Source organism: Doryrhamphus excisus, chromosome 13, assembly GCF_030265055.1.
Source record: "Doryrhamphus excisus isolate RoL2022-K1 chromosome 13, RoL_Dexc_1.0, whole genome shotgun sequence".
NCBI lineage: Eukaryota > Metazoa > Chordata > Actinopteri > Syngnathiformes > Syngnathidae > Doryrhamphus > Doryrhamphus excisus.
The window spans coordinates 6,698,524-6,724,579 of NC_080478.1; the positions used below are offsets into that span (position 1 = coordinate 6,698,524).

The following is a 26,056-nucleotide window of genomic DNA, read 5'->3' on the forward strand; positions in this document are numbered from 1 at the left end:
CATTTTGAATTGAAGTTAAAAGGTACAATCCGGAACTTTGAACAATGCCATTGAAATTGCTGTTTCCACTGCCAAGACAATGGATGAAGTCAGAGGTTTGAGAGAAATGTGGCAGTTCATGCTTGAAAAGCTTTGATGGATGTTGAAATGTTTTTTTATATACTATAAAAAACATGTAGTGGCTATTTGTCCTTCAAAAAATAAACGTAACTGACACTATAATCAAAAGGCCACTGATGCACCACGGGTTTTGTTTTACGCAGGCAAAAGAGTCATTGTCCAAACAATCTTGTTTCTTGTTTCTTCTTATTTCCTTTTATTACCAAACAAGCAAACAAACAAAAAAGGAACAAGGGCCTTTTCCTGTTGCCTCTCTTGCGCTGGTACAAAAACCATAGGCCCACCCCGGTGCATGCTGGTCCTGTGAGCACTGCCTACCCAAATGTATTGCAAGTGCCCGGGGTGTTATCCAATGAAATAAACCCACAAATTAACTACTAATTAACCCCAACAAAATATGATAAATAAACAAATAAATAACTAACAAGAAAATATTATCAAGTAATCCAAACAAAACAACAACAACAAAAAATAAATCAACAGATATTAGAAACCTAGGAACACACTAATAAATAGCTCCTACAAAACATATACTGCACTATAGCTTGTGACTTGAGAAATGATACTAACTGGAACTTATTGGAAAATGTATTAATGGATGTGGTACCAGTGCTGTACTAGTGCATTTTGTTTACAATTGGTGGGTGTTTGTCGCTACCTACCGGATAAATGATGCCTTCAGGCGTGTGCCTTCTACGTGCGCGCTATCGCGGCACGAGCGTGTCAACGTCAGCTGTCACAAGCCGTGAACGCGTGCACTCGTATCCACTTCTCTCGAGCTGCCTGTGTCGCTATGGAAGTACTGGATTTATCTCAAGAAACTCCTCAATGATACTTAAGAGTAACACAATTTACGACATATTTGGTATAAGCGACTTTTAAAATGTGTTCATGAAGGGTAATGGCGTTGGAGTTTCAAAAAGGGGTGCGAATGTGTTGTCCGGCTAGCCTTGGACTTCTACCGGCTTGGTTAGCATTGGGAAGCTAGCTAGCTAGCTAGCTGCTAGACTTTTCTAGAACACTTAATGGGACAACCGTGTATTAATTACAGAATGTAATGGCGTATTGTGGCACCCTTTTAATGGTTAAAGCAAACGGGCGCGGAGGGTAGGGCGCCAACAGATATGAGCAACATTAGCTCCACGTTTAGCCAGACTTTACACAGAGATGCTAATAACTGCCCCCAAGTGGGGGTGACAACGGCTGACAACAACAACATAAAGTGGGACTTGAGTGGCTGCGAGTACTGTCACGACATGAGCCCCATGGACGATGCCGTGCAGCCCGGGGTGTCGTCGGTCCAACCCGGACTGGAAGCACCCCACCTGGAACTGGAACTCAACGAGGACGGGATCCTGCTGGACTTCCCCCCAGCATCCTACATCGACGGCGGTGGCGGCGGCGGCGGCGGTGGTGGTGACACCGTGGAGTGCGGCGAAGGCGACGCGGCGGTGGTGGGCCCGCTGTTCGACAGGAGGAAGCGGTCTCGGTCGAACAGCTCCAAGCACCACTTCAGCGACGTGGTGGTGGAGCTCGGTCCGGAGGAAGTGCGGTGGTTCTACAAGGAGGACAAGAAAACATGGAAACCCTTTGTGGGACATGACTCTCTTAACATTGAGCTAATGTTTCGGAAATACTGGGAGCAGAACCCCGGTGCAGCGAGCACCCAGGCGTCGGATAGCGGTGATGCCCCGGTGGAAGAGAATGGAGTATCACCGGTGGAGACGAGGACCAGGAGCGTCTCTTTGGAGACATCCACCAACAGCATGGACCAGAGGGACTCTGACAGCATTGACATCAACGTGGAGCCTGTTTGTGTGCGGGGAGGACTTTATGAGGTGGATGTCAGAGAGCGGGAATGCTACCCTGTTTACTGGATGCGTAAGTATCCCCCAAAATTTGAGCTGTTATGCCTCATAAAGTATATTTCTATGCTCCCTTTACATGCCCAGTGAGGTAGTATACCTTAAAAGTGCAACAAATCAACACATTTTGCTATTCTGATCCTCTAACATGTCTTGTGACATAGAAAGTGTTAATTAATTTCTGTTAAAATACAAACAGTAGTAGTTAAAATATGCAGCAAGTAGGCCTTATAAAGTACCAAAAACATTGTGGCGCTTTCTAGACTTTTCCATTTCCAGTGATGTACGTAGAAAGTGTACACGTTTGTTTTAAGCTGCATAGTAGGCCTTATAAAGGCTCCAAAACATCACCATTGTGGCAATTTAATTCCATGTCCATTGACATAGAAGGTCATCACATTCGTGTTATAATAGTGATCCCTCATTTATCGTTGTTAACTGGTTCCAGACACAATCACGATCAGTGAATTTCCATAAAATATAATTCCTAAGATATGAATTTGCAGTTAGAGCACAGAGAACCCTGTTTATCACCTTATAAATACAGTTTTTAACATCATTTGAGTCCTCTATGCATGAAATAACAGCCCTATAGTCACCTTTGCACTCCTATTATCCAATATAGTAGCCTTAACAAAAGAAAGACCGATTGAAAGAAACATTTAAGATTACTACTCCTTGTGTGTGTTACCTAGGGGAATTTGAGTGGCGGGACAGATACGAAGTGAAACAACATGATTTATTATCACTGTAAAATTTGACCCCCACATTTAAGTATTTTTTTAAATGGCAAGAATATTGTGACCTTCAAACTCTCCATTTCAATTCAAAAAACAAATGAGTCAACCAATTATGTATTACTATTTTAGTGCTAATTTCCTCTGTCTTGTTCCATTTCATCATACTTTTTCTATACCCCAGAGCTGGTACCCTTTTGTGGTGGCATCACATAAATATTAAAAAAAAAAAACACCTCACAAGGTTCACTGCAAGTTTTGTTATATGTTTGAGGCATTTTTTTTTCACATATTCCTTCCAGTGTCCATTCAGAAGTTTACCGACAGACATGAGATGGCAATGTATACAAAATCTCATTGTTCTGATAGAGGTCTGTTAAGTGAAAGAGCAGTTGGATACACACAGTTATCTAATCTAACCATAATGGACCACCTTAACAAGCACTACTCCTGCATCTGTCGGTGCTGTGTTGTTACTGTCAACGCAAGCGTGTTTGTGGTTTTGTCCAAATAAGCTCTCCTGCCTCAAAAAGATGACGAAATGAGATGAGATTGAAAATGACGAAATAATGTATACATGCATTAATAATACCCTGCTCATTAATCACAGTAACCCACTAATTAATCTGTAAAAGTACTCACAGCTGGCCTCGCTCCATAATCCACCGAGACTTGGCCCTCCTGGATTTGTCTTGACTTCAACTTAGAATTGCAATCAGCCGCATACCGTATTTACTGCTGTTGTAGCTGGAGAGATTTAGTTACTCAACTGCAGAGAGTACCAGTCTATCAGCGGTACAGATAGACATTGTAGTCATGGATAATTTGATAACTTGACTGTTCTGAATCTGGTTGATTGTGTGAAATCGATCAGATTCATCCTGTTTTGAAGCAAAACTGAGCCACAATGGAGTACACTACTTGGCCACCGCCAGCAGAGGTGCTGTTGAATCACTCAACTAGATGACTGTTTTGCAAAGTCAAAGTTGTGAATATCTTATCCCTAAAACACAAGGTAATTGGTAGGCCTGTCACGAAACGATTAATCGAACGATAGACAAAAAAAAAGAGGTTGATCATTTTGATTAATAGACATGTGCGACATGTACGTGTGCCTGTTCCATTTCCTTGTCTTGCACAAGCAGGGTTCACCTTGTGTTTGCGTGCGTTGGTTATATATAGTCAAATGAAGGGAAAGAGTGAGCCTCCTGTCAGCTATTTAGCCTCTTACATGGAGGCACGGACGAGCTATGTATTCAAACGCTAATATGAAATAAAGCACAAAATTGATAGTACCTTAGCCGAATGCCACAGTTCCAGTGTGGATGTGCTGTGGGGCATTCGTCCCAGACGTTGGCGCTTGCTGGGGCGTTTGACCGGCAAAGTGAATGTACAGTGGCGGGCGGCACGTGCTTACAGATCGCGTCACTCGCTGCATTGCAGGGGGCAGGCGGTGCGAGTTTCCGGGCAGCGGTTCCTGAGCCAAGTGGAGGACGTGTGGAAGGACAAATAGCAACATTTTACGCTGCCACTCAGATGTGATTCAGCTCAAATACGACCCCTTATATTTGTTAACAGTACATAACTGTGCGGGTATAGATTTTTTTGGAGTGTTATTTTATTTTTTAATGTAGAGTCACTAGGAACACTTCCTGTTTCCTAGTGTGCTTTGCTGTACAGTGTTTGTAAATGTAAAAGCTGTTATTATTCTGTATTATACGTTGGTATTGTGTCTGTTTTTATCCACGTATAGCGTTGTTGTGTGTAATTCTTTTGATGCCATGAGTAGGGTTTGTATGTGCTGTGGTGACCTGTGATTCCTGAGCGTTAAAGTAGTCAATTTCTATGACTCACACAGGTACCCTACATTTGAGTACCATTTATTGGTTCAAATGGGACATGATACAAGAAACATTTATTGATAACCTTGAAAAAATGTCTCATTGGAGCTAGCGAGTGACCCTGGGGACACAGGTCATCGTTAGGATTGCAGGGTTTATTGTGTGTCTTTCTGTGTAAATATTCCATGTTACAATATGGGTACCTGTGGCCTATATACGTATGTAAAAGAATATACATAATATATATAATTAATGTAATCTTTATTATATAATTGTACATTACAAACACATAGTATAACACTAGTTCTTTGTAATGGTTGTGTGGTAATGTTAAGCAGTTTTACCCCCGAATGGTCTTTCTGTCAATTTCAGCTTTACAGATTCCAGGTCAGTTCTGCAGGCGTTATGTGCGGCGGTAACAACATTTACCCTCGTGCATGGCAATGTAATTGGCACTATTTGAGCTGTGGTGTTGCCTATTCCAGTAGAAGACACACACTGTTTAAAGAGGGGACGGTGTCCGTAAGAGCGGAGGCCACTTGTATAGGAAATTATAGACCCTGAAGTCCACATGTGGCATGTTAAATCAACTCATTTAACCCCGTTTTTGTCATTTGGCCTTAACAGCGCAAGACCGCATACCAGTGATGAGAGGCCAGTGGTTCATCGATGGCACTTGGCTTCCTTTGGAAGAGGACGAGAGCGACCTCATCGAACGCGAGCACCTGAGCCACTTCCGCGGGCAGCAGACACAAGACACCTTCGAGACCGATTTGGTTGTCCGTACCGTCGACAGCAAAGATGGTGAGCTTATTGCTTGAACAATAATGAAGTGTGTGCCTGTTTTAGAGAAATCCTTTTGTGTCGATACACTGGGATTGAAAGCAACAGGTGCTTCCATTCATTCTTGAGCATGCAGGTTTCGTTTCGCCATTGCCACAGTGTGAAGCAGGTGCCAGGCGTACATTGAGGCACGTCCCCCCTTAAATGGCCGCCCCTTGATGGCCAATAAGAAAGAGTGTCTTTGATTTAACACTCTCCTCCAAGGCTGCCTGTGTGGGAGTGTGAAGGATAGTTGCTAAGAAAAGGATTTCAAACAAAAAAAAAATGTGTGTGTGTGAAAAGACATACAACTGAAAGAGATTGCATTATGCTCCCAAGGCCAGAATAAACAAAATAGTACTGCACTACTAAATTCCTATAAGTTGGAAGTGTTTAATGTAGAAAGTAGCTTAATTTTACAAATGTATTACATAAAAAAGGGCAGTATTTGTGCTCATATTGCCACTCCTGTTCTGCAAGTGTCAGATTACATGCACGCACACGCACACGCACACAGAATGCTCACCCGCCTGTAAACACCCACACACAACATAGTGATCATAGTTTGATTATCTCCCTCTCCAAGCACGTGAAATGCAAGCACAAATTTTATGTTTTAAATATGCATTAATATTAACCAGTCCTTGAAGTGATTCAGTATTCTCAAGCACGAGGGTGTGTTACGGATGATAAATTGAATCATAAAGCCCGGAGATTGGATGTGGCAGCGCTGCAGCATTCATCACTTCTTACTATCTTCTCTTCATTCTCCTTTAGAAATGGTGGATGCAGAAGCAATCGATACAGGCATGATCACATAATATATCCAGGATACGTAGTAAACCCTTGTGCTTTTCATTTTTGTGACAACAAATTCACTAGCAATTCTTTGTTTGTGTGTATATATCCAGTGGGATCTCCTCTAAGGTGGAGCACTGTCTGCTACATGTTCCGATTTCAAAACATTTTTCCCCATGGGAACTAATGACAATAGAAATAATCTGTTCCATGGTGAAACTGTGGTCATCAATGAAGATATAAAACGCAGTGATTAGCCTTCGTTTGCGGTTCTTCCCATTGCATACCCTTGTCATACACATAAAGCCCTTACAGCCTTTAAAGCTAAATGGACTCCTGATGGCTTGTACGGTGAAATAACTTCCTGTGCACTCAGCAGGTCTACACCCTGTCAGGCTTTTTTCCCCTCCTACTTTTTAGCTGAGGGAGACACTGCTGACATTTACAAATCTAGTGGTCAGTGTTTTCGCATGGACGCCATCATCTAGTCACGTTTGATATTTGAAGTCTGCTAATTTGGCTAACAAATTGACTGGCCTTTTTAAATGTCACGTCCAGATATCTTTATGTGCCTCATTACAATTTAGCTGATGTTGAAAGTATCAGTAAATACAGGTACAACTTTAATGAGGAATGTGTAGCTGTGCTCATTTACATACTATATAACTGTTTTAATTTGTGTCCCTCTTAAACGCTTTACTACATATGAAGTGACTCTGTACTGAAACAATGTGAAGAATGGTGTGAAGCTAAATGCTATGAGAAGAATGAACCTTCTAGAAGTCTGTACATAAGAGTCACTACCCCTGTCATCATTAGGCACGTGTCAAGTAGTGCTGCACGTCAGACTGTCGACTTGGCAATGAGCAACATCTCAGTACTCATGAGATGCACGTGGGCGCTCAAGGGTTTGGACCTTGGCACATCAATCTCAAAGCGCCGCTACTTGACAGATGTGCCCGTTGAAGAGTGATGACCGGGGTAGCCTGTATGGCCCATTACTCACTTTTTCTTGGTTGTTAGTTCTCTCCCACCTGCCCCCTTTCTACCTCCCCTTTCTGTTCAAATGGAGTGGATATCAGACGAGTGCTAAAGCAACATGTCACAAGCGCAAACGCTGCCAAGGTACTGTAAAAGACTAGTTTTCTCTTTACCTGAACCCGCTAGCTTTTATCCTCTCTTATCTACCTGTAGATCCTTGGTCTCTGTGGGACTAGATTTCCCTTTCTTTTAAGGATTCAGACCTTTAAAAATGACTTAGTGCTAGAACTAGGCTCAGTTATCAGCTGTTGCTTTAACTGGGCTTAGTTGCTAGAACCTCCCCCTTTTGTGCTGTGATCTAGACTTTGGTGCTATTGCTGTTCTTTTGCTGCTCACTGGCTTAAGTCTAAAGTGACATCCCTTGCAGTATTAATGATGCACTGTCAGCATGAACAAAGCTCTTGGTTGCCATCGAACACAAAAGAATATCTGAATAGATGGGCCATTATGCCGTCTCGGAAATTCATCAGTGGCCTGCTTCTGGACGTACTGACCCTCATTAAATATGCTGAATAGCGAGGTCTCTGGGTTATGCCGTCACAATAGAGTAACTCTTCTTGTATAACTTGTACTTGTATAACCCTAGTACTTATACTACATTTTACTTAGGGTTCATCCCAGACTAAGACAAGACTATGAATTCTGTACAGACCTGTTTGAAAGCAAGTTAGATCAGTAGACATCTAGTAGACTCTTTCTCACAGCTTTCATCCCCCGTCTCTGTAGCCGATCATTGTGACTGTGGGCTACGATCCAACCAAAGAGACGTCCTTGTTAGCATGTCCTCTGATTCATTGTCCTGCAGTGTGACCAATGCTGCATTGCTTCATCGTGCTCGGAGAATGTGATTATTAGTTGTACAGACTTTGATTCATATCAGTCAACAGATACCTTCCTCCCTTGTGTTGCATGTGTTGGTGAATCTTCAAAGACGATAACCAAGCGCTAATAGTTTTTTTTTTTAACAGATGAACTTTAATGGTTCATGGTTGATTGCCACCCCTTCAACACTCCTTCCACAATGCATTGCCTTTCAGTGTGAAACCGTGAAGTCACTTGTATGCCTCCAATTGACATCTGACCAAGGAACTTGCATATATTTTTCATTGGCACTTTCTCCCGGTTTCCAATGCTGCAGGGCTGCATTGTGTCTTGTATCTCAATGGTATGTCTTGCTTTATGAATGCATGATTTATAGTAAAAAAAAGGAAGCTGCTGAAGGGTAATCCATTTCCTCAAGAGTGGTGTTTATGATTGTTGTTATTTCTTCTGCTAGTGAAAAGGTTATGAAAAGGTAGTATTGTTAAGACTTTGACATTTTCTGCAAGTCATCAGCATTTCCCCAAGTCCTTTCGCCTGTTCTTAAAGCATTTTAATCCTCAGATCGGTTCAGAGCTGTACAAAAGAGCCATAACTGCACATTGAACCAAGTCTTCCATCAATCTCATCTGGATAATGATCCCAAATGATCGTAATATCTAAGAGATGTATAGTGCAGGCACAGTTACAGCGCTTTGTTCTTGTCACTGCATTGCACATAAATATTAGTTAACTCATGTAAGCAGGACAACAAGCAAGAGCTTTAACCTTTTTCAAAACAAGTACTGTTTTGTGTTAACCTGTCCATCTTAAATAACTCTGATGTTGCCTGTATTCTCTCACAACTTCTCTTATGTTTTTTTTCCCGACTCTTTGTCGATGCATTACGTTTTCTCACTCTTGCTTTCCTCCCAATCCTGCAGCCATCCACAGCCTGAAGCTGACTCGGACACATGTGGACTGGCACAGCGTGGATGAAGTCTACCTCTACAGTGACGCTACCACCTCCAAAATCGCTCGCACTGTGACACAGAAACTTGGTTTCTCCAAAGGTCTGGGGGAAGAGGATGAGGATGTCTTTACTTCTTGAAAAGCTTGAAAAATAGTTTAAAATTCTCCGTTCTTCTTAGCCTCCAGTAGCGGAACTCGGCTTCATAGAGGTTACGTTGAGGAGGCCTCTCCAGAGGACAGACCCCCTCAGACGACACACATTGTCTTCGTGGTCCATGGCATCGGACAGAAGATGGACCAGGGGCGCATTATCAAAAATACTGGAATGTAAGTTTTGAGAGTTTACATTTTGTAGGAGTTTGCACATCATTTTGTGACATAGTCTGTCATAGACAATTGAATACATTTTATACGACGATGGAACTTACGTTCCAACTTTCTGGATTCCTGAAGTATAACACCTCATTGTGTACCAAACACATTTTGCTGCATCCAAAACATGTACTTTGACTAAATGTTCCACCTCATTAAACCTAAGCAGCATAGTCCACCCATCATGTTGCTAAAAGTGAATCAAAAAGGTAAATATGCAGGTGAGCTGACATCTGCATTGACACATTTTGATTTTAAAAGCTCTCGACATTCCATAATTACAATATTAAATAATTTGGAGAAATTAAAGTTTGTTCCTTTTGATACAATGTACTTGCATTACATGAATGGAAAAGGGCAGCATGGTGGTCGATTGGTTAGCGTGCAGACCTCACAGCTAGGAGACCAGGGTTCAATTCCACCCTCGGCCATCTCTGTGTGGAGTTTGCATGTTCTCCCCGTGCATGCGTTGGTTTTCTCCGGGTACTCCGGTTTCCTCCCACATTCCAAAAACATGCTAGGTTAATTGGCCACTCCAAATTGTCCATAGGTATGAATGTGAGTGTGAATGGTTGTTTGTCTATATGTGCCCTGTGATTGGCTGGCCACCAATCCAGGGTGTACCTGGATTGCCCAAAGACAGCTGGGATAGGCTCCAGCGACCCTCGTGAGGAAAAGCGGTAGAAAATGAATGAATGAATGGAAAAATGGAAAAATGGTCTCAAAATAACAAAAATATTGTTTATCGGCAATTTACAAGACAATTATTGTCCAGCTAAATTTCTTAATGTGACAGGCGTACAAAATCTGTTAGAGAATATGATATGATAAATTATATGTTTGATTCCAGCCATTTGTTTTTGCAGGTCGGGGCTTATCATAGTGACACACGGTTTACGTTTTGTTTCACTCCTTGGTTGTTGCTTGCAAAGGAAAGTGTGTCCAATCAAGACTGAAAACCGTTTTAAAGACAATCCATTCAGTCACATTATTATAATGCGAGAGTGAACAGATCGTGCCAAATATAAAATGATAGCGCAAAATCTTTTTGCGGCCGGCCGCCCACTTTTCCTCTTCATGAACGTTCCACAGCAGTGTTGGCAGAGAATTCAGACGAGAGGAGCCATGTGTGTGTCTGTGTCAAAAAGTTAGGGTCAGGCCATTAACAGCGGCTTAGGGTGGCTAAGCAGGTAAAGTAGACCAAGTCAAGCTGTAGAGCGCCTTAAGCTTCGCTAGCTACCTAGGGATTACGACCTACAAACACCCGCCCAGCCAAGAGGAAACATCAGCGTGGCACGTCTAGCCACCTCTTCTTCTGGACTACCTCCAGTATTTTGTATTTGGTGTTACGTCTAGCTCTGAGAGTACAGTTTTAAGTCTGTTTAAGGTTCACATATGTCAAGAATGTCACTTGTCTGCTAAGAACTATTCATGATCAAACATTGTTGTCTTTACAAGATAAGCAGTCCTGCTAACATCTACGTATTTTTCATACTCGGCATGCATACACCCACTACATAGTTGTGTATGTGTTTGTGTTTGGCAGTCTGATGTACAGTGATTGTGTATGGGAGGCATACTACAATACATAGTTGTGTATGTGTTTGTGTGTGGTAGTGTGATGTACATGATGATGTACAATCTTTGTCCCATGCACAGAGAGCAAGAAAATGGGGCATAATGCAATGAAATGAATGTTCAACTGGATGTTATCAAGGCACTATTGGAAGATAATGCTGCCTTAAAAATACCTATGGAAGAACATAGAACGTTATGCAATGATACTAAGGTTCTACAGTATTATATCAAGGCACTATTGGAAGATAATGCTGCCGTTAGAAAAAACTGGAAGAAAGTAGAGCGTGATGCAATGTTGCTAAGGTTCTACAGTATTATATCAAGGCACTATTGGAAGATAATGCTGCCTTAAAGAAACCTATGGAAGAACGTAGAGTGTTATGCAATGATACTAACGTTCTACAGTATTATATCAAGGCACTATTGGAAGATAATGCTGCCTTTAAAAAACCTATGGAAGAAAGCAGAGCGTTATGCAATGATATTGAGGTTCTACAGGATGCTATCTGGGCACTATTGCAAGATAATGCTGCCTTAAATAACCTATGGAAGAAAATAGAGCATTATGCAATGATATTGAGGTTCTACAGGATGCTACCTAGGCACTATTGCAAGATAATGCTGCCTTTAAAAACCTATGGAAGAAAATAGAGCGTTATGCAATGATACTATGGTTCTACAGTATTATATCAAGGCACTATTGGAAGATAATGCTACCTTTAAAAAAAAACCTATGGAAGAACATAGAGCGTTATGCAATGATACTATGGTTCTACAGTATTATATCAAGGCACTATTGGAAGATAATGCTGCCTTAAAAAAACCTATGGAAGAAAGCAGAGCGTTATGCAATGATACTGAGGTTCTGCAGGATGCTATCTGGGCACTATTGCAAGATAATGCTGCCTTAAATAACCTATGGAAGAAAATAGAGCGTTATGCAATGATATTGAGGTTCTACTGGATGCTACCTAGGCACTATTGCAAGATAATGCTGCCTTTAAAAACCTATGGAAGAAAATAGAGCGTTATGCAATGATACTAAGGTTCTACAGTATTATATCAAGGCACTATTGGAAGATAATGCTGCCTTAAAAAAAAACCTATGGAAGAAAGTAGAGTGTTATGCAATGATATTGAGGTTCTACAAGATGCTATCTAGGCACTATTGCAAGATAATGCTGCCTTAAAAAAACCTATGGAAGAAAGTAGAGCGTTATGCAATGATATTGAGGTTCTACAGGATGCTATCTAGACACTATTGCAAGATAATGCTGCCTTAAAAAAACCTATGGAAGAAAATAGAGTGTTATGCAATGATATTGAGGTTCTACAGGATGCTACCTCGGCACTATTGCAAGATAATGCTGCCTTTAAAAACCTATGGAAGAAAATTGAGCGTTATGCAATGATACTAAGGTTCTACAGTATTATATCAAGGCACTATTGGAAGATAATGCTGCCTTTAAAAACCTATGGAAGAAAATAGAGCGTTATGCAATGATACTAAGGTTCTACAGTATTATATCAAGGCACTATTGCAAGATAATGCTGCCTTTAAAAACCTATGGAAGAAAATAGAGCGTTATGCAATGATACTAAGGTTCTACAGTATTATATCAAGGCACTATTGGAAGATAATGCTACCTTAAAAAAAACCTATGGAAGAACGTAGAGCGTTATGCAATGATGCTATGGTTCTACAGTATTATATCAAGGCACTATTGGAAGATAATGCTGCCTTTAAAAACCTATGGAAGAAAATAGAGCGTTATGCAATGATACTAAGGTTCTACAGTATTATATCAAGGCACTATTGGAAGATAATGCTGCCTTAAAAAAAAAAACCTATGGAAGAAAGTAGAGCGTTATGCAATTATTTTGAGGTTCTACAGGATGCTATCTAGGCACTATTGCAAGATAATGCTGCCTTTAAAACTCTATGGAAGAAAATAGAGCGTTATGCAATGATACTAGGGTTCTACAGTATTATATCAAGGCACTATTGGAAGACAATGGTGCACACCACCCGCGAGGAAGAGAAAGAATCACTGAGCAAATAAATTAAAACTATAACTGATGAGATGGACAAGGGTGCACAAATGAAGCTTGTGACAAAGGAAGCTATCAATCTAAATGGTCAATGAGAGTTCTTGTTGCTTGCATGAATTGATGTCATCTCACACTGTAAGCCCTAACAAAGAGCTATAAAGGCAGGGGTGTCCAAAGTGCAGCCAAAGGGTCCGTGTGTGTACCTTGCCCTCTAAATACCCACTGCTGTTGTTCAGGTTGAGGGAGGGTGTCAGGAAGATGGAGGAGAAGCACTTTTCAGAGCACAACCATGAGCATGTGGAGTTTCTGCCCGTCGAGTGGCGTTCCAAACTGGCCCTGGATGGAGGTTTGAGATGTTCCCTTTTGTGCAGACATTTATTGGTGACAGTCCCTTTGTAGCAGGATAGCCTAAACCATGTACTTTTACTCTTTCTCCATGTGTAGATACGGTAGACTCCATCACACCAGACAAACTGAGAGGCCTGAGAGATCTTCTCAACAGCAGTGCCATGGACATCATGTATTACAACAGCCCGCTTTACCGAGATGAGGTGAGGGTGCTAACAAATACTTTTCTGTTTTTGTTTTTGTCCGAACATCTCACTCATCTTCCCTCAATCTAGATCACCAAGGGACTAACACAAGAGCTGAACAGACTGTACTCTCTCTTCTGCTCCCGCAACCCCGAGTTCGAGGACAGGGGAGGCAAAGTCTCCATCGTGTCCCACTCTCTTGGCTGCGTCATTACCTATGACATCATGACCGGCTGGGACCCGGTACGCTTCTGCCTGCAGGAGCACCACGCCGTGGAGGAGGAGCTGGACCTGCAGTGGATGTCCTACGAGGAGAGACATCTCCTAGAGCAACTGCGCTACACTAGGAATAGGTACGACTTCTTGTCTTTCTATATTTCAATTACGGGAGCAATGGAATGATTTCATTTTATTATGATTTGTTTTCAAAATTATAATTTTGATTCAACATGTTTAAATGTCAAATTAATGTAGTGGTGCTTCATTTGTTTAGTCGATTTATTTCCTAGAGTAACACTGTGAAATATGAATGGTATATTGTACTAATCTATTTTTACAATGGGTGTTAACTAATATACAGTACATGTGTACAAATTACTATTTCAATGTATTAATTCTGTTAAATTTGTGTTAATTTGTGATCAGGTCAACAGGATAATCAAACGATCAGCTTCGGATTTTATAAACATTTTAAACAACTAAACACATCCCGTCTAATAAATGATACTCTACAGTTGAGGCACACCCACATCTACGATTTGAGGAAATGCAGTAATCAAATATGAATCTTCGCAATTACATTGTGGCCTTTTAATGCTGAGTCATGTGGCAGGTTATGTTATTGCATTAGCAAGAAGCTGTATTACATCAGCACCATACACGGTTGCCTGTAGGAGCAGCTCACTTGCACCACCATCTGTCCAGTCTGTGTAATGGCAGTCTCCATTGGAATGAGATGAATACAATACTCAAGAGCCACAAAAGCCCGGTTTGTCTGTTGTGTTGTGGTGTTTTGTGTGTGTGTTTATGTCCCTTTCTGCTTGTGACAGATTACGTGAGCTGGAAAATCAGCTGTTAGCACTGGAAGCCTCTAAACCGTCAGCACCTCCAGCACTCAAATTTAAGGTGTGTGCTACAAAAAATGACTTACGTGTTTATTCTCAGTCTCTACTGAGTGAAAGTACAGTACATTTTAATGAGTTTTAATTCTCTTTTTCCATATTTTAGGTAGAGAACTTCTTCTGCATGGGTTCCCCTCTTGCGGTCTTTTTGGCGCTGAGAGGAATCCGGCCTGGTACCAGCTGCCACCAGGACCACATCCTTCCCACTTCCATCTGCAGCAGGCTCTTCAACGTCTTCCATCCTACAGACCCTGTGGTTAGTCAGCATTGATTTCCTTCATATGGATTTCATTCTGCGCCTACTGTATGCTCAAATCAGGGGTCTCAAACTCGCGGCCCACGGGCCAAATGCGGCCCGCGAGACGCTAGTTTTAGGCCCCCACCTTGATACCAAAGTTTAATGTTGAAATGACAGCTTAAAGCTGTGTGCACACCGGACACAATTAACATGATTTTGCCCCGCCCATACTGTTACCCTACCCTGTTACCCCGCCCTGTTTTGCTTTGGATTAGCAACGAAGCTAAAGGCTTATGACGCTGGGTACAAATAAATGCAGGAAATGATTTGGAATAAAAGGGAAAATACACGTCAAGATAAAGCATCTCATCAAACACGCTGCTCCCAGATGGAACTTGCTAATTGGGTCAAATGATTAAGTTTCATTAATGTTCATGTTAAAGGTTAAATAACTGTTAATACTGTACATTTGAATATGAAAAAAATATTTTCTCTACCAACTGTATATTTGCTGTTTTATTATTATTTTACTCATTTATTACTGATTGATTTTTTGTCTTTATTCTTAATTTGTTTATTATCTTATTTTGTGTATAGAAAAATAAAAATTAAGATATTTGAGAACAGTGGAATGTTTTATCCGATATTTTGGTGTGGAAAACCGGAACCAAAGTACTGAAAAAGTGTAGGGTATAGCAGAAGCAAAAGCATTGAGATATAGTTTTTTTATTGATTTTTTTTCTCCAGTTTTTAATAAATGCGTTTTTGGGTTTTTTTGAAAACCTGATGCGGCCCGGCTTCACCCAGAACCTAGCTCCGGTGACCCCCAGGTAAATTGAGTTTGAGACCCCTGCTCTAAATGATTGTTGCTCTTTTTCCAGGCCTATAGACTGGAACCCCTCATCCTCAAGCATTACAACAATATTGCACCTGTCCAAATACACTGGTAAAACTCACTGACTACATTGTAGTAAAATGTGGTGAATCAGTCATAAGTCATAGATACTAATAAACGTCTTGCATGTGTGCTCCATCAGGTGCAGCGCCACCAACCCTACCCCTTACGATGAGATGCGACTCACTTTCCTAAACCTTGTTAAAGAGCCCACATCTGACACAGAGAGCATCCCGAGCCCAAGCACTTCTCCTGTCCTGCCACGTAGACACTACGGAGAGTCCATCACCAGTTTAGGCAAGGCCAGCATATTAGGTAAGAAGACAGTATTGAGAGTCTCATCATCATCTCACTTTAATCACGCTATTTTTTATTATGATTATATCGACATAAGAGGCAGTTCACAATGTATTTTGTAGTACATGTACTATTTGTAGTATTTCTTGAGATTTGCTCTGAAGATAAAATAAGACCAGCTACTTGTTGGGGGGGGGGGGGTGCAATAATATTCATTCATTTACTACCACTGATCTTCATGAGAGTCGCGACGGTGCTGGAGCCTATCCCAGCTCACGATTACATTTAGTCCATATTTAAGTCATATGTAATCTGAATTAATCGCAGATAGAAGTTTTTATCTGTAACAAGTAGGATGTAAATTTCTTTGTGGTAAACTATTCGATACGCAACTGGATGCATGCGTTAAAATGTTTGTTTTTTTATTGTACTGGTTTAATTTGAATAACTTGAATTGGCTCATTGTTGTGTATTGTTTGAGATCCTTACTCAATGAAATACTGTGGCTTTTGAACGTATTTAAGTGTTTCAAAAATGTCTTTTAAAAACAGAAAGATTCAATACTGTCTACAAGCGATACTATTCGATGTGATTAGACGTTATTTCTATATTACAAAATATAAAAACTGCATTCTTACAGTATTTTCAAACATGTAAAAGAGCACATCATTACACCAACTATGCTGTAAAGTAGGGGTGCTGGAGCCTATCCCAGCTGTCTTCAGGCAAGAGGCGGGGTACACCTTGGACTGGTCTATATATATATATACTTGATAAATAAGCGATCACTATAATACATATATGTGTATATGTTTTGCTGATGTGTTAACCATCTGTCCTGGTGTGTAGTTACCAATGTGCTAATGCTAAAAAAAAAAAAATATATATATATATATATATATATTTTTTTTTTTTATTTATTTATTTATTTTTTTATAAAAATAAATGTTATATAAAATGTATATAAACATCGTCGTTTAGTCATATATTATATACATTTTATATAAATTTATATATAATTTTTTAAATAAAAATACAAATATATATATATATTTTTTTTTAAAGTAATTTTCTTATCATTGGAAGAATCTACGTAAACTCTATCGCCCAATCCTAGTACCAAGGCTCCTTCCCTTATTAACATGTTTTTTCTTGATCTATCTGTCTTGCTGTAGGAGCGGCGAGTATCGGGAAGGGCATCGGCGGCATCCTCTTCTCTCGTTTCTCCCGCTCCAACAGCCAACCCTCCGTCTCCATATCGCTGGAGGGCGGGGCTAACCCTGAAGATGAGGAGCAGAAGCGAACAGAGAGCCAATCGGCGTATGGCCTTTCCACCATGGCCCGGCCCACCTCGCCCACCACTGACACATCACGTGAGTCCTCCACGCAGTTGGGTCTTTTAAAGGCTTTCCCGTTGAGAATATGTCACAATTAACATAACGCAGCAATGTCTCTGTCCTCAGTGGATCTTGAACGCCGTGTCGACTTTGAGCTCCGGGAAGGTCTGGTGGAAAGTCGTTACTGGTCCGCCGTGACCTCGCACACGGGCTACTGGTGCTCACATGACATAGCGCTTTTCCTGTTGACCTTCATATACGGGCAGAGGAAGACGCCCTCTGACCCAGAAGAAGAAGATATCCCAGAGCCTGACTGAAAACCATTTTTGAGAAGATTTAGAAAATGTTATTTTTTATGCACAGATATTTTTCCTATGATCCAACTCTATGAACATTTGGGAATCATGACCTTGTAGTTTCATTCCAGGTTTTGTTAATTTAATGTTGTGTAGTTCAGTGCAGTATCTCACCTAAACTAAGAACCTTTAAACGACAGCAACCGTAGCTAGTATGACTACTAGTCCATTCACCAGAGAGTCTGGAGCCTTCATGACACTGCTGCCTGCTCCGCCATGAGTCCATGTTTGTTTTTGTTTTTTTTGTTTAGTTTAGTTTAGGTTTTATTTGCCTTTTCAAACCAGCCAAACATTGTGATTTAAACATTAGGGCATTTTAAGTACTGTATGAGGAATCTCCCTATGCATCAGACATTAGAAGAGATTGCAGCCTAAAGTTCAGAAGAACACTTTTCAGCATGGCCAGTTAGCAAATCATATACAGCATAGCATACAAACTCCCAGATCCCTTTTTTTTTTTTGTTCAGTATTTCAGCATCTTTGTCTTGAAATTCCACTGTAAGCGTCAGCTTTACAGACGCCACTTGGCAGGTTCTGCTGTTACCTGTTGAAGTGTAACCAACGTCGACTGGAGCAAAGGCCACTATTTAGTCGGGGTGTCCTGATACAGGTTTTTCCACTTCAGATACCGATATCGCAGCTTTAGTGCTATCAATATGTTACAATATCGGCACAAATTTTGCGTACCATATTTTCCAAACCATAAGCTGCATCAGTCAAAAATGTGTCTTACTCGAGTATAGGTTACATTGACCAGTATTAATAATGGAGTCAGCTATTTTGTGTCATGGCACCCTAAGAGAAGACTCTCAGAGGGTGGGGGGCAATAATTATACTCGGTTTATTTTTTCACTTTAATGCCTGGTACGACTAAAGGTACTTTTGTTTTTACAAATATAATGATGAAAACAAAAATAGCACATAAGACAGTCATTTAAAAATGTATATCTAGCCAAAGTTTTCTTGGTAATAACGAAAATCACTTCAAGTTCTTACATTGATAGCTATGACGTTGTACGGTGCTTTTAGGCATTCCATGTTCATTCTTCAGGTAACATACTCGTAATGGTACTTAGTGGACATGCAAATGTATCAAATAGCCATATATTCAATTACAAAACTTCATTTTGGTATTCACAAATGAATCAAAATAGACTGATTGTGTATTTAGTGGGTCGGTGACTGACACTGCAGCTACAATCTCCAAGCTAGACATAATTAGTAATATACCCCACTTCTCAATCCACACAGGTATCATATTTCATATTTAATTGTGGTTGCAATTATAGTTGAGGGGTATTAAAAAGGTACTTGAATTATTAAAAGGTAAACTCGAATTATTGCGACCATTTGGTGTCACCCCCCCCAAAAAATACCACCCCATTTTTTTATATTTTTGATCAGCCAAACCATGACAAAAAAAGTGCCACACAACATTTGGTAATTGGAGTAATTTTGGAGTGTGAAATGTTCGAAAATGAGTGATCATGTGATATTACTCAGAGAACATCACATTCTGTGCCAGAGCGGAGTGTGGAATGGTGATATCTAACATTTATAATGCAGGCCGATTTTTTGCTGATATTACACCGATATTAATATTGGATCAGGACAGCCCACCTATTTAGCATCAACCTCCTTATGCAATAAAACACTTTCAATTTTTAGATTTATGCCTTATCCTTAATATTTGGATAGGTTTTGAAAGATATATCATTTCCCCTGTGATTGTTTTCAGCATTTAATCATTGATTTTCCCTTCAGGAATTCCAATTAGTATTATACCAATGGCCTATATTCATAGTAGTGTCCTTTCACAAACCCATGCATGGGTGCAATGATGCTATTTGTATGTGGAAAAAGAAACCAGTGCCAACATACGCCATATTTGTGTAAATGAAATCCATTCTATCACACTAGCAATGCATGGAGATTAGAAATGACACTGTGCAGATCCTACTTTTTTTTTTTTATTTGATCGGCATGATAACCAAGAGCTGCTTCTTTACAGTGCTGCTTTCTCTTCCGCGCAATCAAGGGCTGATGCGTCCGTGAACAGACTTCATTGTTGTTTATTGGTGTCAAAAGTCACTTACTGTATGTCTTTGTAATGTGTCCTATTGACTGAAACCCACAGACTGCCTTCCAGACAAGCTCAAAAGATGGAAAGAGATCCAAGAAATGAAAGGAAAGGCAAGGGAGTGGCACCTCGCCATTGTTTCTTTTCCCCATTTGTTTTCTTTACATTTGCACAATTTAAATGGAGGCAGTTCAAAATCAAAAGCACAGCTGCATTTGACTTTTTTTTTTTAAAGGAAGATAGTATATTTTTCTTATTAAAGGCACTTTTGTAGGATCCCTTCTTAAACATGACCCAATCAAGTGAATGAGGTGTGCATTCAAGTGTCTACTTGCCTGTAATGGACCCTAACTTCCATCCAAAGCACTCTTACTGTATTTATTTACTTTCATTAAATGCTTTCCTTGTTTTGGACGACTCTGCAAATATTATTTGCATACATTTAAAGCAGCGGTGTCCAAAGTGCAGCCTGGGGGCTGTTTTTTTTTTTTTTTTTCGCGGCACATTCGAAAGCAGGCATGGGCAAACTTTTTGACTCAAGGGGTCAAAATTTAACAAAATTGATTGGGGGCCAGACTAGTGTATATTTTACAGGTAACAGTCCGCCTGGAATTATTGTATCTGTAAAAGTGTCACGCAATCTTGTATATGTGCTTGTGTCCCTTTTTTCAGGAGCACTTTGTAAACAGCAGACCACATAAATAACAAAATTGATAAAACAGCTACTTAAACCATCAAAAGGTTGGCTCAAGCCATGTTGCCAGGTTGTATGTTAAGTTGAAATGAAATACTTTGGAAAGAACGGGCGGGCCTTATTCAAACACTTGGCGGGCCGGATGTGGCCCCCGGGCCGTAGTTTGCCCACACCTGTTCTAAAGTCTAATTTCAATAAGAAAACTTTAAGAAAATGCAAAAATAAAAAAATCAGTCATTTTACAAGAATAACATCGAAGAGAAAACATTCAAGTAATGTCGTTGAAACATTATTTCATTATTGTGAAAGTCTTAATATTATGAGAAAACAATGTATGTTTGTATGAAGGTATAATTACAAGAAACCTTAAGAAGAAAATAGAAAAAAAATAGCACATGGGAAAAGTTGTAATTTTACGAGAATAAAGTCAAAATAAGAAGGAAAAAGTCAAATTCTGAAGAGGAAAATAAAATTACAATATGAGGAAAAATAATACAATTGTATTAGTATATAGTTGAAACATTAAAGAAAAACATTATTCTTTCAATGTCAATGTTTGAAAAAATATTTTTGGGAAAAAATATATTGTGAAAATAAAATTTACAAAGACTATTCAATAAGAAAATTTTAATATTTGGGATTTTTTTAAACTATCAATTAAACCCTTGCATTTTTTCATTTTGATCCTTGGTGGAAAAAAATAATTGTAGATTTTCGTACTCATGGAGCAAGAAACTGGTTCATTAATTTAATTAGAAAGAAATACTTTTACCAATTTCAGCCACACAAGCTTGGTGCATATGTGGCTTAAATTAAAATAAACATTACTTTTGAAATGATACAAGCCATATATATATATACAGCATTAAAGAGGAAATTCAGTGGTATCTTGGATAACGTCCACCCTGGTTAGCGTGGTTTTTGGTTAACATCCGAGATATTTGCCCGACGTGTTTAGCATCCAAAATACCATACTGTTTGTTTACACTGCTATCTTGGATCATGATGCTCCACAGTATCATGTGATACTTGCATGTGATTGCGCAATGCATAGTGATTTATGTCTTTTATATCAACTTTCCGGAGATAAAACAAAATACCTGGACTGCACAAAAGAGAGACGATGGACTGCAGCAAAACAAGGCTTAAAGAGTACACTTGAGAGTACACAGTATACAAGTACACAGTATACTGGTACATGCATGCACATCTCCTGGGGTACAAAGTGATGTTAAATGTTCAGTTGTCCATTTATTTGTCATTTCTAATTATTTTTTGCATCATTCTCTGCATGTCAAACTATATGTATACTATATATATATATATATATATGTATATATATATATACACATATATATACATACATATATATACATATATACATATATATACACACACATATATATACACATATATATATACATATATATGTATACTATATATATATATATTTATATATACATACATACAGTGCATCCGGAAAGTATTCACAGCGCTTCACTTTTTCCATATTTTGTCATGTTACAGCCTCATTCCAAATTGTATTAATTTAATCTCTTACCTCAAAATTCTACACAAAATACTCCATTATGACAATGTGAAAAAGTTTTTTTTTTGACTTTTTTTGAATTTATTAAAAATAGAAAACTAAGAAATCACATTTACACAAGTATTCACAGCCTTTGCCATGAAGCTCAAAATTGAGCTCAGGTGCATCTTTTTTCCACTGATCATCCTTGAGATCTTTCTACAGCTTAATTGGAGTCCACCTGCAGTAACTTCAGTTGATTGGACATGATTTGGAAAGGCACACACCTGTCTATATAAGGTCCCACAGTTGACTGTGCATGTCAGAGCACCAACACCAAGCATGAAGTCAAAAGAACTGTCTGTAGACCTGCGAGACAGGATGGAAGACGTTTGGAACCACCAGGACTCTTCCTAGAGCTGGCCGGCCTTCTAAACTGAGCGATCGGGGAAGAAGGACCTTAGTCAGGGAGGTGACCAAGGCCCCGATGGTCACTCTGTCAGAGCTCCAGCGTTCCTCTGTGGAGAGAGGAGAGCCTTCCAGAAGGACAACCATCTCTGCAGCAATCCACCAATCAGGCCTGTACGGTAGAGTGGCCAGACGAAAGCCACTCCTTAGTAAAAGGAACATGGCAGCCCGTCTGGAATTTGCCAAAAAGCACCTGAATGACTCTCAGACCATGAGAAACCAAATTCTCTGGTCTGATGAGACAAAGATTGAACTCTTTGGTGTGAATGCCAGGCGCCATGTTTGGAGGAAACCAGGCACTGCTCATCACCAGGCCAATACCATCCCTACAGTGAAGCATGGTGGTGGCAGCATCATGCTGTGGGGATGTTCTTCAGCAGCAGGAACTGGCAGACTAGTCAGGATAGAAGGAAAAATGAATGCAGCAATATATAGAGATATCCTGGATGAAAACCTGCTCCAGAGCGCTCTTGACCTCAGACTGGGGCGAAGGTTCATTTTTCAGCAGGACAACGACCCGAAGCACACAGCCAAGATCTCAAAAGATTGGCTTCAGAACCACTCCGTGAATGTCCTGGAGTGGCCCAGCCAGAGTCCAGACTTGAATCCGATGGAACATCTCTGGAGAGATCTGAAAATGGCTGTGCACAGACGTCTCCCATCCAACCTGATGGAGCTTGAGACTTATTGCAAAGAAGAATGGGCAAAACTGCCTAAAGATAGGTGTGCTAAACTTTGGGATCATATTCAAAAAGACTTGAGGCTGTAATTGCTGCCAAAGGTGGATCAACAAAGTATTAAGCAAAGGCTGTGAATACTTATGGAAATGTGATTTTTTTTTGTTTTCTATTTTTAATCAATTCAAAACATGTCAAAAAAACTTTTTTCACATTGTCATAATGGAGTATTTTGTGTAGAATTTTGAGGTAAGAGATTAATTTAATACAGTTTGGAATGAGGCTGTAACATGACAAAATGTAGAAAAAGTGAAGCGCTGTGAATACTTTCCGGATGCACTGTATATATATATGTGTGTGTGTGTATATATATGTATATATATGTATATATATATATATATATATGTATGTATATATGTATATGTATGTATATATGTATATATGTATGTATATATGTATATGTATGTACAGTGCATCCGGAAAGTATTCACAGCGCTTCACTTTTTCTACATTTTGTCATGTTACAGCTTCATTCCAAACTGTATTAAATTAATCTCTTACCTCAAAATTCTACACAAAATACTCCATTATGACAATGTGAAAAAAGGTTTTTTTTGACATGTTTTGAATTTATTAAAAATAGAAAACAAAAAAAAAATCACATTTCCATAAGTATTCACAGCCTTTGCTTAATACTTTGTTGATCCACCTTTGGCAGCAATTACAGCCTCAAGTCTTTTTGAATATGATCCCAAAGTTTAGCACACCTATCTTTAGGCAGTTTTGCCCATTCTTCTTTGCAATAAGTCTCAAGCTCCATCAGGTTGGATGGGAGACGTCTGTGCACAGCCATTTTCAGATCTCTCCAGAGATGTTCCATCGGATTCAAGTCTGGACTCTGGCTGGGCCACTCCAGGACATTCACGGAGTGGTTCTGAAGCCAATCTTTTGAGATCTTGGCTGTGTGCTTCGGGTCGTTGTCCTGCTGAAAAATGAACCTTCACCCCAGCCTGAGGTCAAGAGCGCTCTGGAGCAGGTTTTCATCCAGGATATCTCTATATATTGCTGCATTCATTTTTCCTTCTATCCTGACTAGTCTGCCAGTTCCTGCTGCTGAAGAACATCCCCACAGCATGATGCTGCCACCACCATGCTTCACTGTAGGGATGGTATTGGCCTGGTGATGAGCAGTGCCTGGTTTCCTCCAAACATGGCGCCTGGCATTCACACCAAAGAGTTCAATCTTTGTCTCATCAGACCAGAGAATTTGGTTTCTCATGGTCTGAGAGTCATTCAGGTGCTTTTTGGCAAATTCCAGACGGGCTGCCATGTTCCTTTTACTAAGGAGTGGCTTTCGTCTGGCCACTCTACCGTACAGGCCTGATTGGTGGATTGCTGCAGAGATGGCTGTCCTTCTGGAAGGCTCTCCTCTCTCCACAGAGGAACGCTGGAGCTCTGACAGAGTGACCATCGGGGCCTTGGTCACCTCCCTGACTAAGGTCCTTCTTCCCCGATCGCTCAGTTTAGAAGGCCGGCCAGCTCTAGGAAGAGTCCTGGTGGTTCCAAACGTCTTCCATCCTGTCTCGCAGGTCTACAGACAGTTCTTTTGACTTCATGCTTGGTGTTGGTGCTCTGACATGCACAGTCAACTGTGGGACCTTATATAGACAGGTGTGTGCCTTTCCAAATCATGTCCAATCAACTGAATTTACTGCAGGTGGACTCCAATTAAGCTGTAGAAAGATCTCAAGGATGATCAGTGGAAAAAAGATGCACCTGAGCTCAATTTTGAGCTTCATGGCAAAGGCTGTAAAAAACCAAAATGTGGAAAAAGTGAAGCGCTGTGAATACTTTCCGGATGCACTGTATATATATAGTATACGTATATACTATATAGTATATATACTATATGTATATGGTCTGTAAAATGTGTTTTATGTTAACATTTTACAAAATCTGCTTTGGTTAGAGTCCATTTTGGTTGGAGTCAGACCTTCTGGAATGGATTAATTATGTTAACCAAGGAGACCAGAGTTCAATCCCACTCTCGGCCATCTCTATGTGGAGTTTTCATGTTTTCCACGTGCATGCCTGGGTTTTCTCCGGGTTTCTACGGTTTTCTCCGGTTTCCTCCCACATTCCAAAAACACGCTAGGTTAATTGGCTACTGTGAGTGTGAGTGTGAATGGTTGTTTGTCTATATGTGCCCTGTGATTGGTTGGCGACTCGTCCAGGGTGTACCCCGCCTCTCGCCCAAAGACAGCTGGGATAGGCTCCAGCACCCCCGCGACCCTCGTGAGGAAAAGCGGTAGAAAATGAATGAATGAATGAATGTTAACCAAGGAGACCAGAGTTCAATCCCACTCTCGGCCATCTCTGTGTGGAGTTTTCATGTTCTCCCCGTGCATGCGTGGGTTTTCTCCGGGTTTCTACGGTTTTCTACGGTTTCCTCCCACATTCCAAAGACATGCTAGGTTAATTGGCTACTGTGAGTGTGAGTGTGAATGGTTGTTTGTCTATATGTGCCCTGTGATTGGTTGGCGACTCGTCCAGGGTGTACCCCGCCTCTCGCCCGAAGACAGTTGGGATAGGTTCCAGCACCTCCCGCAACCCTCATGAGGACAAGCGGTAGAAAATGAATGAATGAATGTTAACCAAGGCGCCACTGCAATTTGTGATGGTTATTGATGTTCTTGTTGCACATGTTGATGATTTTACTCGAAAACAATATGCATAAAGTCCAAAACCTGAAAAAAAATGTCTTCAAATACTGCTGGATGTAAGAATGAATGCTTATGCATATGCGTAGGATGGATTCTTTGCTCACTTCCAGCCT

General features: G+C 40.3%; 1 protein-coding gene across 2 annotated transcripts; it reads left to right on the forward strand.

The window, feature by feature from the left end:
• The first annotated feature begins 842 nt into the window (after nt 1-842).
• On the forward strand, nt 843-20,250 carry ddhd1a (DDHD domain containing 1a). 2 transcript variants are annotated; one of them, XM_058090959.1, is made up of 14 exons: nt 843-2,001; nt 5,191-5,367; nt 7,207-7,308; nt 8,967-9,095; nt 9,174-9,321; nt 13,233-13,342; nt 13,441-13,547; nt 13,620-13,882; nt 14,579-14,654; nt 14,757-14,906; nt 15,770-15,834; nt 15,926-16,098; nt 17,256-17,453; nt 17,544-20,250. In XM_058090959.1, exons 1-14 carry the CDS (start codon nt 1,245-1,247, stop codon nt 17,732-17,734), a joined length of 2,646 nt encoding a protein of 881 aa, XP_057946942.1. In that variant the 5' UTR covers nt 843-1,244; the 3' UTR covers nt 17,735-20,250. The 2 variants fall into 2 exon arrangements, with proteins under 2 accessions (XP_057946942.1, XP_057946943.1); XM_058090960.1 differs by lacking the exon at nt 7,207-7,308 and having other exon boundaries at nt 17,544-20,249.
• Nucleotides 20,251-26,056: the final 5,806 nt, after the last annotated feature.

Bases quoted from the DNA above. Each gene is read 5' to 3' on its own strand.
- ddhd1a (XM_058090959.1), top strand. From the start codon at position 1,245: ATGAGCAACATTAGCTCCACGTTTAGCCAGACTTTACACAGAGATGCT. The intron at 2,002-5,190 runs GTAAGTATCCCC...TGGCCTTAACAG, and splicing joins CTACCCTGTTTACTGGATGC to CGCAAGACCGCATACCAGTG. The intron at 7,309-8,966 runs GTACTGTAAAAG...CCAATCCTGCAG, and splicing joins CAAGCGCAAACGCTGCCAAG to CCATCCACAGCCTGAAGCTG.